Consider the following 16,473-nt stretch of genomic DNA (forward strand, 5'->3'; position numbering starts at 1 on the left):
CCTGATGGTGGACTCATGAACATTAACATTAGCTAATGTGAGAGAGGCCTTTAGTTGCTTAGAGGTTTACTTTGGGTGTCTTTGTGACCTCACAGACAATTGAGGCTCATTCAGACTTCTGTTTTTCACATGTGACGTCTATGCGTGATCCTCAGCGACTATAAGACTATGTGCACACATGGTGCAGAAATTTCAGGACAAATACAGCGAAAAAACACCCGTTTTGCCTCTTTTTCGGCGCTTTTTTACATGCAGTTTTGGTGCACATTTTTCCCGCTCACTTAGTACGAGTGAAATCTGCAGGAAAAACTCACATGCTGCAGATTTAAATTTGCAAGAAGAAAATAAGCAACGTGTGTGTGAAACATCGTGATTTACATTCACTTTGCTGGTATCAGGAAATTGTGACAAATCTGCGAATAAAAAATACGACAAATCTGCAATGTGTGTACCGACCCTAATAGGTGCATGTTCACATCTCGGTGTATTGTTTGCAGAAGTGACTGGTCCGCTCCAAAACATGGAGACATATCCAATTTAAAACCAGACGTCAAAAAATGAAAGTCTGATTTGTGAAAATTGACACAATGAGCAAACACTTCTATGGAAAAAGAACGTGCCGGCTTTCGTCTGGATCACCAATGACCAAACACTGATGACAATCTGATCCAAAACACTGGTAAAGATTGGTCTGTTTTTTTGTGTATGTGAATAATAACAGACGTCTGTATAAGGTCTTATAAACCTCGCTCTTGTAGTGATCATTGCTGGTCGACCAATTCTGGGGAAGGTAATAATGGCCCAGATTTTCCTCCAATCTAACTGGATTGGAGACCAAACTATGTAGAGATGGTTTTGTAGCCTTTTCCTGCTGAATACCATCAACAACTCTTCTGAGGTCTTCAGAAAACTCCTTTGTTAGTTCCATTATACACTTCAACAAATCGTGTTGTGACGATCAGACTTTGCTAAATCCCTGTTTATCAAATAAAACAGCTCGCCCACTCACACCTGATTGTTATCCCATTGATTGAGAAAGACCAGACTCTAATTTCGCCGTCAAATTATCTGCAAATCCTAAAGATTCACATACACTTTGTCACTCTTTAAATTAGGAAAATGATCTAATATAATTATTTATTATTATAGCGCCATTTATTCCATAGCGCTTTACAAGTGAAAAGGGTATACATAAAAACAAGTACAACAATCATTAACAATACAAAACAGACTGATACAAGAGGAGGAGAGGACCCTGCCCGCGAGGAGGAGAGAAGGACCCTGCCCGCGAGGAGGAGAGAAGGACCCTGCCCGCAAGGAGGAGAGAAGGACCCTGCCCGCGAGGAGGAGAGAAGGACCCTGCCCGCGAGGAGGAGAGAAGGACCCTGCCCGCGAGGAGGAGAGAAGGACCCTGCCCGCGAGGAGGAGAGAAGGACCCTGCCCGCGAGGAGGAGAGAAGGACCCTGCCCGCGAGGAGGAGAGAAGGACCCTGCCCGCGAGGGCTCACAGTCTACAGGGAATGGGTGAGGGTACAATAGGTGAGGACAGAGCTGGTTTCCAGTGGTGTACTGATTCCTCTTGAAGCTTTCCTTTGGTAGGTGAGGGTCTGATATGTTGGGGTAGAGCATTCCAGAGTATGGGGGAGGCACGGGAGAGATCTTGGATGCGATGCTGGGAAGAGGAGCTGAGAGGGGAGTAGAGAAGGAGATCTTGTGAGGATCTGAGGTTGCGTGCAGGTAAGTACTGGGAGACTAGGTCACAGATTTAAGGAGGAGACAGGTTGTGGAGGGCTTTGTATGTCATGGTTAATGTTTTGAACTGGAGTCTTTGGGCAATGGGAAGCCAGTGAAGATATTCATCAATAAAGAAGGAACACTGGGCACTATTCTTTAAAGCTTAGACGGGTAGATCAATTCAAAAATGCCTCCGGCAATAACAAGTCAGTGATTCACCACTCTGTTACACCTTTGCAGGTGTGTAGCGTGAGCCCGAGCTTAGATCTACTGGCCGGGGTGCACTCCAAAAATGCAAAGCCGTGGTAATACAAATAAATGAAGAAAAACGGAGGCACTCACCGGTTTTGTAGAATTTTCAGACGTGACATTTATTTAGGCATAGGGGGAGGGTGCAGTGAAGGGATTGGCAGAGTGGCGAGGCTGTGGACTAGCGAGGGGAGAGGTGGATTAAGCGGGCTGCAGAGTTTAGGATAGATTGGAGGGGTGCAAGAGTGTTAGAAGGGAGGCCACAGAGCAGGAGATTGCAGTAGTCGAAGCGGGAGATGATGAGGGCATGCACTAATGTTTTTGCTGATTCAATATCACTACAAAGTCTAATATTTTTGACTCGTTCATTTGATTCTCTTAAGACCTGTGTAAAAAAATCTGATGTAGTTTTTGGTCAAATTTCTGCAGAAATATGAAAAATTCACAAACTTTCTGTGCAAAAATGTGCAGGCAGGTGTGAAACAAAATGCTGTGAAGTAAGAAGCATTTTGCAGATCTGTGGTTGTTTTTCCCAGATGTTTGGAACAACCTCCTTGCAAAAAGTGTGACCGAGAAGAATTGATGGTAAAAGGCAGTGACGCCAGATATCGATCTGACTTAGATGCAATTTATTAATTGATAAAAATAAACTATTAACACTTACTTGTGAGAGCTTCTTACGTTGCAGCATTTTTCTGCACCTGACCAAATCGTTTGCACAGTACCGTCGTGATATATAATGTATATTTTGGTGGTGGAATTCCTCTAATAAGTCAATCACTGAGTAAGTCATGAAGAGTCAGGCAGGAAGCCCCCCTCCTTCTCCGCAGAGTCAAAGGTTAACTCCTTATCCACAGGAATCCCAGTATGAGAGCGGTGCTGGTGGAGCTCAGCAATTTACACACTGATTGCTTTGTGCCTGTAGCTTGGAGGTGAGAAGAAGTAGTTGATAATGAAGTGGTAACTAATGCCCAATTAGTTTTCCTTTGTCTGACAATGACTAGTAATCTGCAGAATTTCCGGTATCTCTGCAGGTGTATAATAGGGCCCGCGGGGCTGGAATACCGCAGGGGCAGCAAACCTTCCCCAGAGAGGCTAATAACACCTTGTCAGACAGAGTGCTGTTCACACTGACCTTTGACATTACGGACCGGAGTCGTGTCCCTCCATTAGGAACCTATATATCATGACCATGAAACGGACTCTGAAGTATGAGTAATGTCTAGTCGTGTATATACAGTACTGTGCAAAAACATCTGCACAGTAAGAACGATTTATAAAATATATATATAATCAAAATAGAAGACTCAATCATATCAATATTTGACCCACGCCCTCCAGTGTCAGCGGCAGGGGCCAACCAATAACTGACTCTCAGCTACATGCAAATATTAGTCACAAATTTACCTATGCTTCTATCTAATATATAAAGCTGAATGTGTGTGTGTGTGTGTCCGGGATTGGCATCCGCACCGTCGCAGCTACAGCCACAAAATTTTGCACACTCACACGTCTGGACCCTGAGACCATCATAGGCTATGTTTTGAGGGGAAATTTTAACCCCGCGCTTTACAGTTATTTGCCAAAAAAAACCTGCCTCCATTAAAGCGAATGGAGCTGGGAGCCACAGTGCAGCCAGAACTTCAGAAGAATGCGCAGCCACGCCCTTATATGGAATGTTGGCATGTCACAATGCAGCCAGGGAAAGAGGCAGACACAGACAGGGTAAGAAACAGACATAGACAGGGTAAGAGACAGACACAAAGAGACAGACACAGACAAAGAGACAGACTGACAGGGAAAGAGAGAGACAGGTTAAGAGACAGTCACAGACAAAGAGACAGAGACAGACACAGGGAAACAGACTGACAGGGAAAGAGAGAGACAGGTAAAGAGACAGTCACAGACAAAGAGACAGAGACAGACACAGGGAAACAGACAGACAGGGAAAGAGACAGGGTAAGAGACCGACAAAGACAGGTAAAGAGACAGACACAGGGAAAGAGACAGACAGGGAAAGAGACAGATAGATAGACAGACAAGGAAAGAGATAGACAGACAGGGAAAGAGAGGGAAAGAGACAGGGTAAGGGACAGACAAAGACAGGTAAAGAGACAGACACAGGGAAAGAGACAGATAGATAGACAGACAAGGAAAGAGATAGACAGGGAAAGAGATTGAGACAGACGGAGCAAGAGACAGACAGTCAGAGACAGACAGGGAAAGAGACAGACAGACGAAGAGATAGAGAGAGAGACAGAGAGATATATACAGAGGGGGAGACAGACATTATAATTACATTTCTATCTATTTGTTTTGTGGTTTTTGTGTGCAGAATACATTTTTGTTAATACATTCTATTTTAACAGCAGTTATTAATTCGGGCGAAGCCGGGTAGTACAGCTAGTATAATAATAATAATAATAATAATAATAATATACTGGGTAATTTGTAAAATGAATGATGAGATGTTTCCTTTGTCTGTGAAACAAGTGTATTGTGCCAACTACTGATTATGTTTGGTAGGTAAGTGACATTTACTGCAAAGGGGCCCACCGGAGAATTCTCCTGCTCTCCGGTGGGCCAGTCATCTGTGTATGATGCTTGTGCGGAGCTTTTCATCTCTTGATCCCAGACAGGTGCTTCCATTATCTATGCATAATGAAACAAGTGGATTGTGCCAACAACTGATCATATTTGGGGGTAAGTGACATGTTAGGGAAATATTTCTGATATATTACTAGAAAGGGGCCCACCAGAGGATTCTCCTGCTCTCCAGTGGACCAGTCTGCTTCTCTTTACCATTGATTCTTCTAGGTCACTTGCACACAGTGTTTCAAAGAACTCGACAGGAGGTTGTTCCAAACATCTTAGAGAACTGACCCCAGAACTTTTTTTTGTATGAGGATTGTGCGGATCTTTCTGCCTTTTCATATAATAAAATACTGGGTAGTTTGTAAAATGAATGATGAGATGCTTCCTTTATCTGTACATAGTGAAACAAGTGTATTATACCAACTACTGATCATATTTGGGGGGTAAGTGACATGTTAGTGACATATTATAATAATAATATATAATAATATTTTTTTATTAATATTACTGATATATTACTGGAAAGGGGCCCACCAGAGGATTCTCCTGCTCCAGTGGGCCAGTCCGAGTCTGCCGCTCTTTACCATCAAGTCTTCTTGGTCACTTGCACACAGTTTTTCCAAAAAACTTGGCAGGAGGTTGTTCCAAACATCTTGGAGAACTGACTCCATATCTTTTATGTATGAGGAGTTTGTGGATCCTTCTGTCTTTTCATATAATAAAATACTGGGTACTTTGTAAAATGAATGATGAGATGCTTCCTTTGTCTGTACATAGTGAAACAAGTGAATTGTACAAACTATTGATCATGTTTGGGGGTAAGTGACATATTACTGCAAAAGGGCCCACCAGAGGATTCTCCAGTGGGCCAGTCTGAGTCTGCCTCCCATTACCATCGATTCTTCTAGGTCACTTTCACACAGTTTTTCAAAGAACTCAGCAGGAGTTTTTTCCAAACAACTTGGAGAACTGACTCCAGATCTTCTGTGTATAAGGATTGTGTGGATCTATCTGTCTCTTCATGTAATAAAATACTGGTAGTGAATGATGAGATGCTTCCTTGGTCTGTACATAGTGAAACAAGTGTATTGTGCCAACTACTGATCATGTTTAGGGGGTAAGTGACATATTAGTGACATATTACTGATATATTACTGGAAAGGGGCCCACCAGAGGATTCTCCTGCTCTCCGGTGGGCCAGTCAAAGTCTGCCACCCTTTTACCATTGATTCTTCTAGGTTACTTGCGCACAGTTTTTCAAAGAACTCGGCTGGAGGTTGTGCCAAACATCTTAGAAAACTGACCCCAGATCTTCTGGGGATGAGACTTGTTTGGATCCTTTTGTCTATTGATCCGAGACAGATTGGATCATGTGAAGTCAGGGCTCTGCAGAGACCAGATTATCATTTCCAGGACTCCTTGTTTTTCTTTACACAGAAGATTGTTCGTAATGTCATTGGCTCCAAATTTTTTCTGCAGCAAGACAAGGACTTCAAACATACAGCCAATGTCAATCAGTATCGCAATCTTAAAGAAGAACAAGAAGTCCTGGGAGTGATGATCCGGCCCCCGCAGAGCCCTGATCTCACATTATCTCGTCTGTCTGAGATCACATGAAGAGACAGGAGGATCCACATAAGCCTCACACACAGAAGATCTGGGGTCAGGTCTCAAAGATGTTTGGAACAACCTCTTACCGAGTTCTTTGAAAAATTGTGTGCAAGTGATCTAGAAGAATCAATGGTAAGTGGCTGCAGACTTGGACTGCCCACCGGAGAGCTGGAGAATCCTCCGGTGGGCCCCTTTGCAGTAATTTATCAGTAATATGTCACCAATATGTCACTTACCCCCCAAAACATGATCAGTAATTGACACAGCACACTTGTTTCACTATGTACAGACAAAGAAAGCATATCATAATTCATTTTACAAACTATCCAGTATTATATTATATGAAGAGACAGATTGTGCAAATCCATCTGTCTCTTGATGTAATAAAATACCGGGTAGCGTTTCTCCAGTATTATTAGGGCTGTAGGTTCAGTTTGCCCTGAATCTAAATATCCTGGCCTTGGTAGGTGCCTTGATATTGCCACACTGCCACGCACGCCCCAGTTACCCCCTTCCCAGTTGTCAATAAGGATCACATTTTGTGTTTCTCGCAGTCACCAGCAGAGGGAGCTCTTTGCATGCAGATATTTACAACTCCCATTGAATCCTAATGAATGAATCCTGATGCAGGGAGCTCCCCCTAGTGGTGACGTGAGGCATTCAAAATTGTATCGAAGAATTATCCTCCCCTACTTGATAGGTGATAACTTGCTGATCTCTGCCGGTCCCAATGACAATAAATTGAGCGCCACTTATGGGATTGGTGAGGGTCTTGCAGTTTCACCCCCTAGCCTATATCATCAATCCTGTGCATAAGTAATAACTTGCTAAGATGAGAATATTCTTGCTCTTAATAAGCAAATATCTTAAGAGGGTTGAGCCAAGTGTATAAGGTACTGGGAGCCGACCATTGGGACCCCCACTGATCCGCAGAGGTCGAGCAGGCTCATTCATTCTTTATGGGGACTGTTGGAGATAGCGCAGTACTCTGCTATCAGAGGGCCCCACATAATGCCAGATATGCAGCATGTTGGGGTCAGCATGGGGGGAGCGGTGGGGTATTGTTCCGCTCTAATAATGTTGGGAACCATTAAGTTAATCCTTTCTCAAGTTAGGAATGTATGTGGAATTTCCTCCTCATCCTCCATGCAAACCATATCTAAAAGGATCTTTCTTGTCTTACAGAGTCTGGGGTCAGCGGACCGGAAAGAATTTCAAACACCAAGGTAAGAACTCCTTCCTTGTCACTTATCTGTTACTACAGCCTATTCAATGGGAATTAATACCGCAGGAAAGCGTACGTGCTGCGTAGTGACAGCGGATAGTCATGGCATGCCTATACAGAGAATATAATAACCTGCTTTATAATGTACAGCAGCGTGAAAAAATAAATAACCCACTGTAATTGTAGCATAGAAATAATTTTGTTCAAGCAGCTTATAGATGGAATAGGAAACCGGCTGTACGTTATGTGTGGTATAGGACGGTACAGTGCAGGGGTCTTTGTACTTAGGGCTGGATCAAGTAGCACAATCACAGCAATAGTCCTTTAACGAATTTCCATATTGTGCTCAAATAAAAGCAGTATACAGTGCATAAATACTACTGTTACAGTGCCCAAATAATGCTGCCATATAGTGCTTAAAGAATGTAGCCATATAGTGCTGAAATAATGTTGCCATATAGTGCTGAAATAATGTGGCTGTATGGTGTTTAAATAATGTGGCCATGTAGTACTTAAATAATGCTGCCATATAGTGCTTAACACTAGAACTACTGAGGTAGTCCTTTTGACTACTTTGCACTATGTATTTCTATATAGGTGTCACGAGTCCATTAGTTCTAGTGTTAAGTAATGCTGCCATATAGTGCTTAAAGATTACGGCTATATAGTTCTTAAATAATGTTGCCGTATGGTGCTTAAATAATGTTGCCACATAGTGCTTAAATAATACAGCTGTATAGTGCTTAAGTAATACTGCCATATAGCGCTTAAATATTACAGCCATATAGTGCCTAATGTGGCTGTATAGTGCTTAATTATTGTGGCCGTATGATACTTAAGTAATGCTGCCATATAGTGCTTAAATATTACAGCCGTATAGCGCTTAAGTAATGTGGCCATATAGCGCTTAAATATTACAGCTGTGTAGTGCTTAAATATTACCGATGTATAGTGCTTAAATAATGCAGCCATATATTGCTTAAATAATGTGGCCGTATAGTGCTTAAATAATGTAGACCTATGGCGCTTAAATAATGCTACCATATAGTGCTTTAATCATGCGGCCATATAGTGCTTAAATAATGCGGCCGCATGTTGTTTAAATAATGTGGCCGTGTGGCGCATAAATAATGCAGCCATATGTTGCTTAAATAATGCTGCCATAGGGTGCATAAATACTACCATGCAGTGTTTAAATAATATCAGTAAACATTGTCATAATAATAGTCATAAAGTGCTTCTATAATATTACTATACAGTTGCGGCAAAAATACTGCCAAATAGTGCCCAAGTAAAACCATCATACAGTGCTTAAATAATGGCACTACACATTGTCCAAATAATGCTGTCATAAAGGGCTGAAATAATATCGCCATTCAGTACACAAGTAATTTTGCCATACAGTGCTTTAATAATACTGCCATATAATGCTTAAACAATACAGTACTTAAGTAATACCGCCATGCACTGCCCTAATAACAGCACAGTGCTGTACACTGCAGTGCTCACGTAATAGCGGTAATTTTACCCTGCTGTGAATTATTTTTGGAGGGAGCAGAGGCGTCACCGTGGTCTTTGTCCTTTTTGCTGACCGCATTGGGTACATCCCAATTCACGTACCGCATGTGTATCTCGTGGACTTGGATGCTCAGGAATTGGGAATTGGTCCACGCTAATAAACAGCAGCAGTTTAATCTGCCGGCACCTGTTCCCTTCCACGGCTGGGGAATATGTTAGGCCCCCATGTAACCCAGCTGTTTCTGCTGCAGCTCTTCATGTGTGTGAACACGGGTCCCCTGCGGTCATCAGCTCTGTGCACATTGCAGCACTGGCGTGAACCTGTAGGGACAATTTTACTAATGAAACTAGCAGCAAGTCTGTATAGGTCCCAGTACAACAATGAAAGTGATACCTGCTCTGCAGTAATGTGATGAGCTGGTGCTGAGAAATCAAGCTTGGAAGCCACATGCAAAATAGCCGAGAAGAGCTAATTTCCTTGGGGCATGAGCTTGATTTCTCAGCACTGCCAACATCAGATTACTAAAGACAGAACGGTATCATTTTTATTGATGAACTGGGACTTATATAGACTTGTCACTAGTTTTAGTAGTAAAATTGTCATGGCGGATTCCCTTTAATAAGTAATGGGATTTCTGGTTAATATATGGATTACTTACACCAGTAGTAGTCTTGACTATTTATGCTAGAGACTGTTCTCATGTCCGTAATGCGGCACCATCCATTTCCCATCGGTCTGATATGTGCCTATGCTGCTGTAAGCTCAGGTCATGAGAAACCAGGTATTGTGTCCTTCATACCACCTATAATGTGAAGACCACCCATAAAGCTGCCTTCAGCTTGCTCCCCTGTCATGCTAGGTACGGGGAAGTACCAAGCGCACGGCAAAAGGGAAGGGGACTGTCACTATTCCTCTGTGCAGAGCATCTTGCCTTTGGAGATGCTCTGCTGTGCTTTCCTGAGTTACTGAGCTAGCAGTTTCATTGGCAGCACTCGATTCCATGTTGGTGCTTATCTCTCAGGTGCCCCACCTTCATGGTAATTGCTCAGGCTTCTTTATTGAGCATGCTCCCCCAGAATCTCGCCAGTTGTATTTTCTGATTCTGCAGTTGTGCTGTTGGCTTGTGTCTCTGCTAGTGTTCTGATCTTTGTTCTCTGACCCCAGACTTTTATTTGACTCCTCTCTGCCCATTCCCTGTTCCAGTCATGACCTCCTGCCTTTTTTGACCTCTGACCGTTACCTGACCACGTCTCTGCTTTCTCCCTGAACCGTTACCTGACCACGTCTCTGCTTTCTCCCTGAACCGTTACCTGACCACGTCTCTGCTTTCTCCCTGAACCGTTACCTGATCACGTCTCTGCTTTCTCCCTGAACCGTTACCTGACCACGTCTCTGCTTTCTCCCTGAACCGTTACCTGACCACGTCTTTGCTTTCTCCCTGAATCATTACCTGACCACGTCTCTGCTTTCTCCCTGAACTTATTATGTGTTCTCCTGGATTTCTGACCCTCCGATATTGACCTGACTACGCCTCTGTTTTCTCATTGTGCTCATACGTGTCCTCCTGTTAACAGACCCTGGCTTTCCTGACTTCTCTTCCTCCCATACTTTTTGTCAGTAGTGGCTAGCATCACAGGGACCCCTGTGTCTAGGGAAAGAGAAGATGGTAACCCCTGACCAAACCTACTGCTGGTCCCTGGGGTCCCTCACCACCCTAGATAGGTTCTGCACTTATGCGCCGAGCCGGATACCTGACCCTAGATATCCCTAGAGCTGGGCCTTAAATAGGAAACAGGTGGGAAGAGCTCTTCATCAACCCCACTAAACACTATAGAGGACACAAAGAGACACACAGGGGGAAAATGCATGAACTGCTTATCCACAGATGGCTCAGGTAGGTAGAAGTTCAGCAGAGTTGTCTGCAGCGATACCACAGAGGAGTACAAGCCACCTGCTTGCATCCAGAGCTCAATTAACCTGAAGAATATCACCAGCACCAGTCCCAGGAAGCAAGGGATATAAAAGCACCATGATAATGCTGATGATCAGCAGGTGGGTGGAAGGTGAGCTCATGCTGGGTCCAAAAGGGAGCGGGATTAGCCCAACAGGAAAGCTACTTATACCAATGAATACTGACAGCAGGAACAATGGAAAGTCAGGGAGCATTCTGCACAGCCAAACGCTGTAACCTTCTATGGCCAGAAGCCACATGACTGTCTGTCACCCCTGACACCTCCATGACATCCCCTTAGTGGATATCTTGACTACACACATTTTTAGCAAACAGAGAAGTGATCCATTTGCAATCCAGGTTGTAAGGCGATGCCATACGTGACTCCACGTTTCCTCATTCTTACTTCGCGCTCATATTTCCCCCCCAGCAGATCACAATATAATAAAGGCTGCATCATTTCTGTGTCTTAGCAGCAAGAAAACCCGGTGTCGTGTGCGGTTATCAGCTGCACCAGCAATAATAGGGGATAGGGTTATAGGATTTCATGCGGGTCGGTGATCATTGTGCTGTATTGTGAAGTCGCACAGGTTGCACAATACACTTTTGTTAGCAGAGAAACCTTGCACAGTTATATAGATACGGTATATCCCTGCAGGCTGCATACACTGAGTGGGAAGAAGCTTCCTTATTGTATACGACATATGTCCACCTTCTGCCTTCCTCTGATTTCTACACTCTATAGTGGTCGGCACCCTGTTTTTTTCTGATGCAAAGCTCCAAATCCTCTGCAGAGACAGATGCACAATACATTTAAATTACTGACCACTAGAGGGCACTCACGTATTCTGTGCTACTATTCAGTTCAATGTATCAGCTGTATACGGTGAGATTGTGAGCTCCCCCTAGTGGTGGCTGCCGTGAGCCACAATGTTATAACTTCACTTTTTGTCAGTGCAGAAAATTTGGATCGTATAATGTTTCCCCAAAAATAAGACAGGCTTGTATTATTTTTTGCTCTGAAAGATGCACTTGGGTTTATTTTTAGGGGATGTATTGAACAACAATCCACATTTATTTAAAACTAATCCTGTCATCACTTTCTGGAACATCAACATTTTGTGTTCTTCCTATTACTGGCTCAGATGCACATTTTCTTATCTGATCTGCTATTCTCATGGTCCAGTGCTATAGTGGTGGGTACAGACCATATTTACAAAGGGTTAAATGATCTGCTTAAATATATTATTCTCTATGTACTGCTAAGATTACCCCCAAAAGAAAGCAGACACCCCCTAAAAGAATCGCACTTACCAGACCCCTAACAATTAGAGATGGCAGGTGAATGGGCTCTCACATACAGATCTGTGTCGCGGTCAGTTCTAAAGCGGTTGGCTCCCCCTGGTGACTGGAAGCAGTATCACTCACGCAAAGCGATACTGGTACCCGATCTGTTTGTGAAAGCTGCAGTGCAAAACGAGGGACCTGACAGCGACGCAGATCTCTGTGTGAGAGCCGATCTATCATCAGCACTTGCTAAATGTAATTGTTTGGGGTTTGATGAGTGCAGATCTCGGGATGGGGGGAGTTTGGTAACTGTTCGAGGTATTTTACTGCTACTTCTGCAATCTGGGAATCAAATTGCAAATGTGGCTCCCTGCTAGGAAAAAGGTTCCTTAGTGTACAAAGAATCTGGAGCTGTCATGTACGGAGATAGCCATTGTATTGTGTTGGTGCATCCTCCGTGGATCAGACGTCATATTATTATTATTATTATTATTATTATTATTATTATTATTATTATTTCACTTATATAGCACTATTAATTCCACAGCCCTTTACATACATTGGCAACTCTGTCCCCATTGGGGCTCACAATCTAGAGTCCCTATAATTTTCCGGCACTTCCCAAAGATGATCCATCCCATTGAAATCTGGGGTATTTGGAGACGAGCCATTGCCTTAAAGGGATTTTCCAGGTTTATGGTACTAATAATCTATTCCTAGGACACGTCATTAATATCTGATTATTGGGGCTCTGACATCCGGCACCCCCAATGTTCAGCTCCGTGTGTAAACAGTGCTAGTTCTTTGTGTGGTGGCCGTTCCCGGTATTGCAGCTCGGCTCGTATTGAGGTAAATGGGAGCTAAGCTGCAAGACCCAGCTTCAAAATGGCGCTGCTGATGGCCTCTCCTAAAGAGAACTCCTCAAAATAGTAAGCATGGAATACCCCTTTAAACTCTTTAGCCTTTTTTCTGTGTAGCCGGGGCATTATCCTAATGAAAGTGTGACTTATTTTATTGCTTTATGCCTTTCTAAGCCATAATCAAAAATAATTTTACTTTTCTGGACAACTCCTTTAAGTGCTGGTCCATGGATGATGATTTCTTTTTCCTAACCACTATTTATTCATAAAGCACACGGCAGGGTTAGCGTCAGCTTGGCATTATCTCCTTTTTGGCTCCGGTATGAGCTATGAAAAGACTTTCATGAGTCACCACGCGTTTGGTGGTACACAGACTGCTAATAGTTTGTGTTTAGCAATGACGCTTTTCTTTATTGTATCCATGGCACATTCCTACGGATCATTTCCTGCTCACTGATTACATTATGTGCGTACACAGTGTGCGGCATTGTGACCCTCCTGCCCGAGCCGCACACTGGTGACCGAGAACCGCACGTGTGGTGTCATTCACCATGACCTAGGACACAAACTCAGCTTTCTGACACTGGGCTTTACATTGCCACCCAAAATCCTGTGGTAATCTTCAGATTTCATGATGTTTTGTACAGTCAAGGCCCCCAGTGCCAGAGGCATAAAAAACAACTCCAAAAAATCTCTGACCTCCACCATGCGTGACTGTAGGTGCAGTGTTCTTTACATTGTAGACTTCATTCCGTTTTCATTGAACAGTAGAATGATTTTTTATCAAAAGGTCCATTTTGGTCTCCTCTGTCCACTGGATTTTGGTTACTCACACTTATTTCGGCAAACTGCGATCTAGCATTTTCTGTCTGTGTCAGCAGTAGGGTCCTCCTGGGTTTCCTCTATAGTTTCATTTAATTCAAATGTTGACAGTTTGCGCTGACACTGATGCCCCCTGAGCCTGCAGGACAGCTTTTATTTCTTTGGAACTTGATTGAAGCTGCTTTTCACCATCCAATCTATCTGCGTTACAACCTGTCATCAATTGTGTTCTGCCATTCACGTCCAGGGAGATTAGCTACAGTACCATGTGTTGAAAACATTTTGATTTGTAGCGCACCTTGGACAAAGGAACATCAATATCCCTGGAGATGGACTCGGAACTTGAGATTGTTGATATTTTTCAACAATTTTGGTTCTCAGACAGTTCTCTTCTCCTTTTTCTGATCTCCATGGTTAGTGTAGCACAGACAAATACACAATGAAAAGATTAAGTCAACTTCTCCCCCTTTTATCTGGCTTCTGGTGTGATTTTCATATTGCCCACACCTGTTACTTGCCACTGTTGAGTTTGAAAGAGTATCACATGCTTGAAAACAGAGTTGTTTATCCACAATTTTGGAAAAGTGGCAACAATTTTGTCCGGCCTCTCCATCCATCCATCATGCTATGATGTAGAGGGATGGATATCTCATTCACATACAATAAAATGAGCATTATGTACAGTCTGCAGTGTGACAGTCTCGTTGTGATGGATAATTCTGTAGATTGTCTGCAGTTCCTTCACGCACTAGGTCGTGGTGATGATTTAGAGCGGAGTGGTATTTTTACCCCTTTCCATCGAGCGCAGGCTCTGAAGTGTTAGTTCTGCTCTCACAATGTTGATCGCCAGCCCGATTTCTTTCTCTTCATCTGTTGTCTGACCACAGGAATGACTCCCGGAGACCTCTCCCGTAGACCTCCCGCCTTGGTCCTGGCATCGGTCTGTTCCCTTGATCACCCTGTTGCTACCCTACAAATATGGTCCCAACAACTGCAGGGCATGAAAGGGCTCAGATTCCTTATTAATCCTGAGATACATTATATCAGACGGCCACAATATAGCCTGAGTAATTGTCTGGAGCGGACCAGTGCTTGCCCAGCTGCTAGTCATCTAGGTAGTGACGTCACATCCACACAACTATTGCCATGATTGGCGGTTATGGTCATAGGATGTGACATCTTAAACGGGCTTGCATGGCTCAATATCCAGCAAAGGGGTTTTGAGACATTCACTTGGATTTTAGAAAACGCCCTTAAAGAGGACAGTTCACTTGTCATAAATATGTAAAAAAAAAATCTAAGTACATGGAAGTTTGGACGTATATGGACCTCGTATGGAAGTATATGAAATTTATATGGACGTACAGGAACTTGTGTAGGGAATGTGTGTGGGTTACGGAAAACTTGTGTGAGTGTGGAGAGATCTTGTGCGAGTACAACGCATTTGTGCGGCAGTGTAAGGCGCTGGTGCGGGAGTGTAGGGCGCTGGTGCGGGAGTGTAGGGCGCTGGTGCAGGAGTGTAGGGCGGTAGTGCAGGGCGCTTGTGCGGGGATGCAGGGAGGTGGTGCAGGGCGCTTGTGCGGGGGTGCAGGGAGGTGGTGCAGGGCGCTTGTGCGGGGGTGGAGGGAGGTGGTGCAGGGCGCTTGTGCGGGAGTGCAGGGAGGTGGTGCAGTGCGCTTGTGCGGGGGTGCAGAGCGCTTGTGCGGGGGTGCAGAGCGCTTGTGCGGGGGTGCAGGGAGGTGGTGCAGGGCGCTTGTGCGGGGGTGCAGGGCGCTTGTGCAGGGAGGTGGTGCAGGGCGCTTGTGCGGGGGTGCAGAGCGCTTGTGCGGGAGTGCAGGGAGGTGGTGCAGGGCGCTTGTGCGGGGGTGCAGGGCGCTTGTGCGGGGGTGCAGGGAGGTGGTGCAGGGCGTTTGTGCGGGGGTGCAGGGAGGTGGTGCAGGGCGCTTGTGCGGGGGTGCAGGGCGCTTGTGCGGGGGTGCAGGGAGGTGGTGCAGGGCGCTTGTGCGGGGGTGCAGGGAGGTGGTGCAGGGCGCTTGTGTGGGGGTGCAGGGAGGTGGTGCAGGGCGCTTGTGCGGGGGTGCAGGGCGCTTGTGCGGGGGTGCAGGGAGGTGGTGCAGGGCGCTTGTGCGGGGGTGCAGGGAGGTGGTGCAGGGCGCTTGTGCGGGGGTGCAGGGAGGTGGTGCAGGGCGTTTGTGCGGGGGTGCAGGGAGGTGGTGCAGGGCGCTTGTGCGGGAGTGCAGGGAGGTGGTGCAGGGCGCTTGTGCGGGGGTGCAGGGCGCTTGTGCGGGGGTGCAGGGAGGTGGTGCAGGGCGCTTGTGCAGGGGTGCAGGGAGGTGGTGCAGGGCGCTTGTGCGGGGGTGCAGGGAGGTGGTGCAGGGCGTTTGTGCGGGGGTGCAGGGAGGTGGTGCAGGGCGCTTGTGCGGGGGTGCAGGGAGGTGGTGCAGGGCGTTTGTGCGGGGATGCAGGGAGGTGGTGCAGAGCGCTTGTGCGGGGGTGCAGGGCGCTTGTGCGGGGGTGCAGGGAGGTGGTGCAGGGCGCTTGTGCGGGGGTGCAGGGAGGTGGTGCAGGGCGCTTGTGCGGGGGTGCAGGGAGGTGGTGCAGGGCGCTTGTGTGGGGGTGCA

The 16,473-nt window shown here is 45.4% G+C and overlaps 1 protein-coding gene across 4 annotated transcripts in view; it reads left to right on the forward strand.

Moving 5' to 3' along the window:
* The window catches only part of LOC142245496 (ankyrin repeat and fibronectin type-III domain-containing protein 1-like), a 257,525-nt gene that overhangs the window by 94,633 nt on the left and 146,419 nt on the right, over window positions 1–16,473 (forward strand). For all 4 annotated transcript variants that reach the window (XM_075318239.1, XM_075318240.1, XM_075318241.1 and 1 more), the window contains one exon: window positions 7,374–7,414. In XM_075318239.1, coding sequence (XP_075174354.1) covers window positions 7,374–7,414 — 41 coding nt within the window. The remainder of the gene's footprint in view (window positions 1–7,373; window positions 7,415–16,473) is intronic.

The sequence above is a fragment of the Anomaloglossus baeobatrachus genome, chromosome 7, assembly GCF_048569485.1.
Source record: "Anomaloglossus baeobatrachus isolate aAnoBae1 chromosome 7, aAnoBae1.hap1, whole genome shotgun sequence".
NCBI classification, from domain to species: Eukaryota; Metazoa; Chordata; class Amphibia; order Anura; family Aromobatidae; genus Anomaloglossus; species Anomaloglossus baeobatrachus.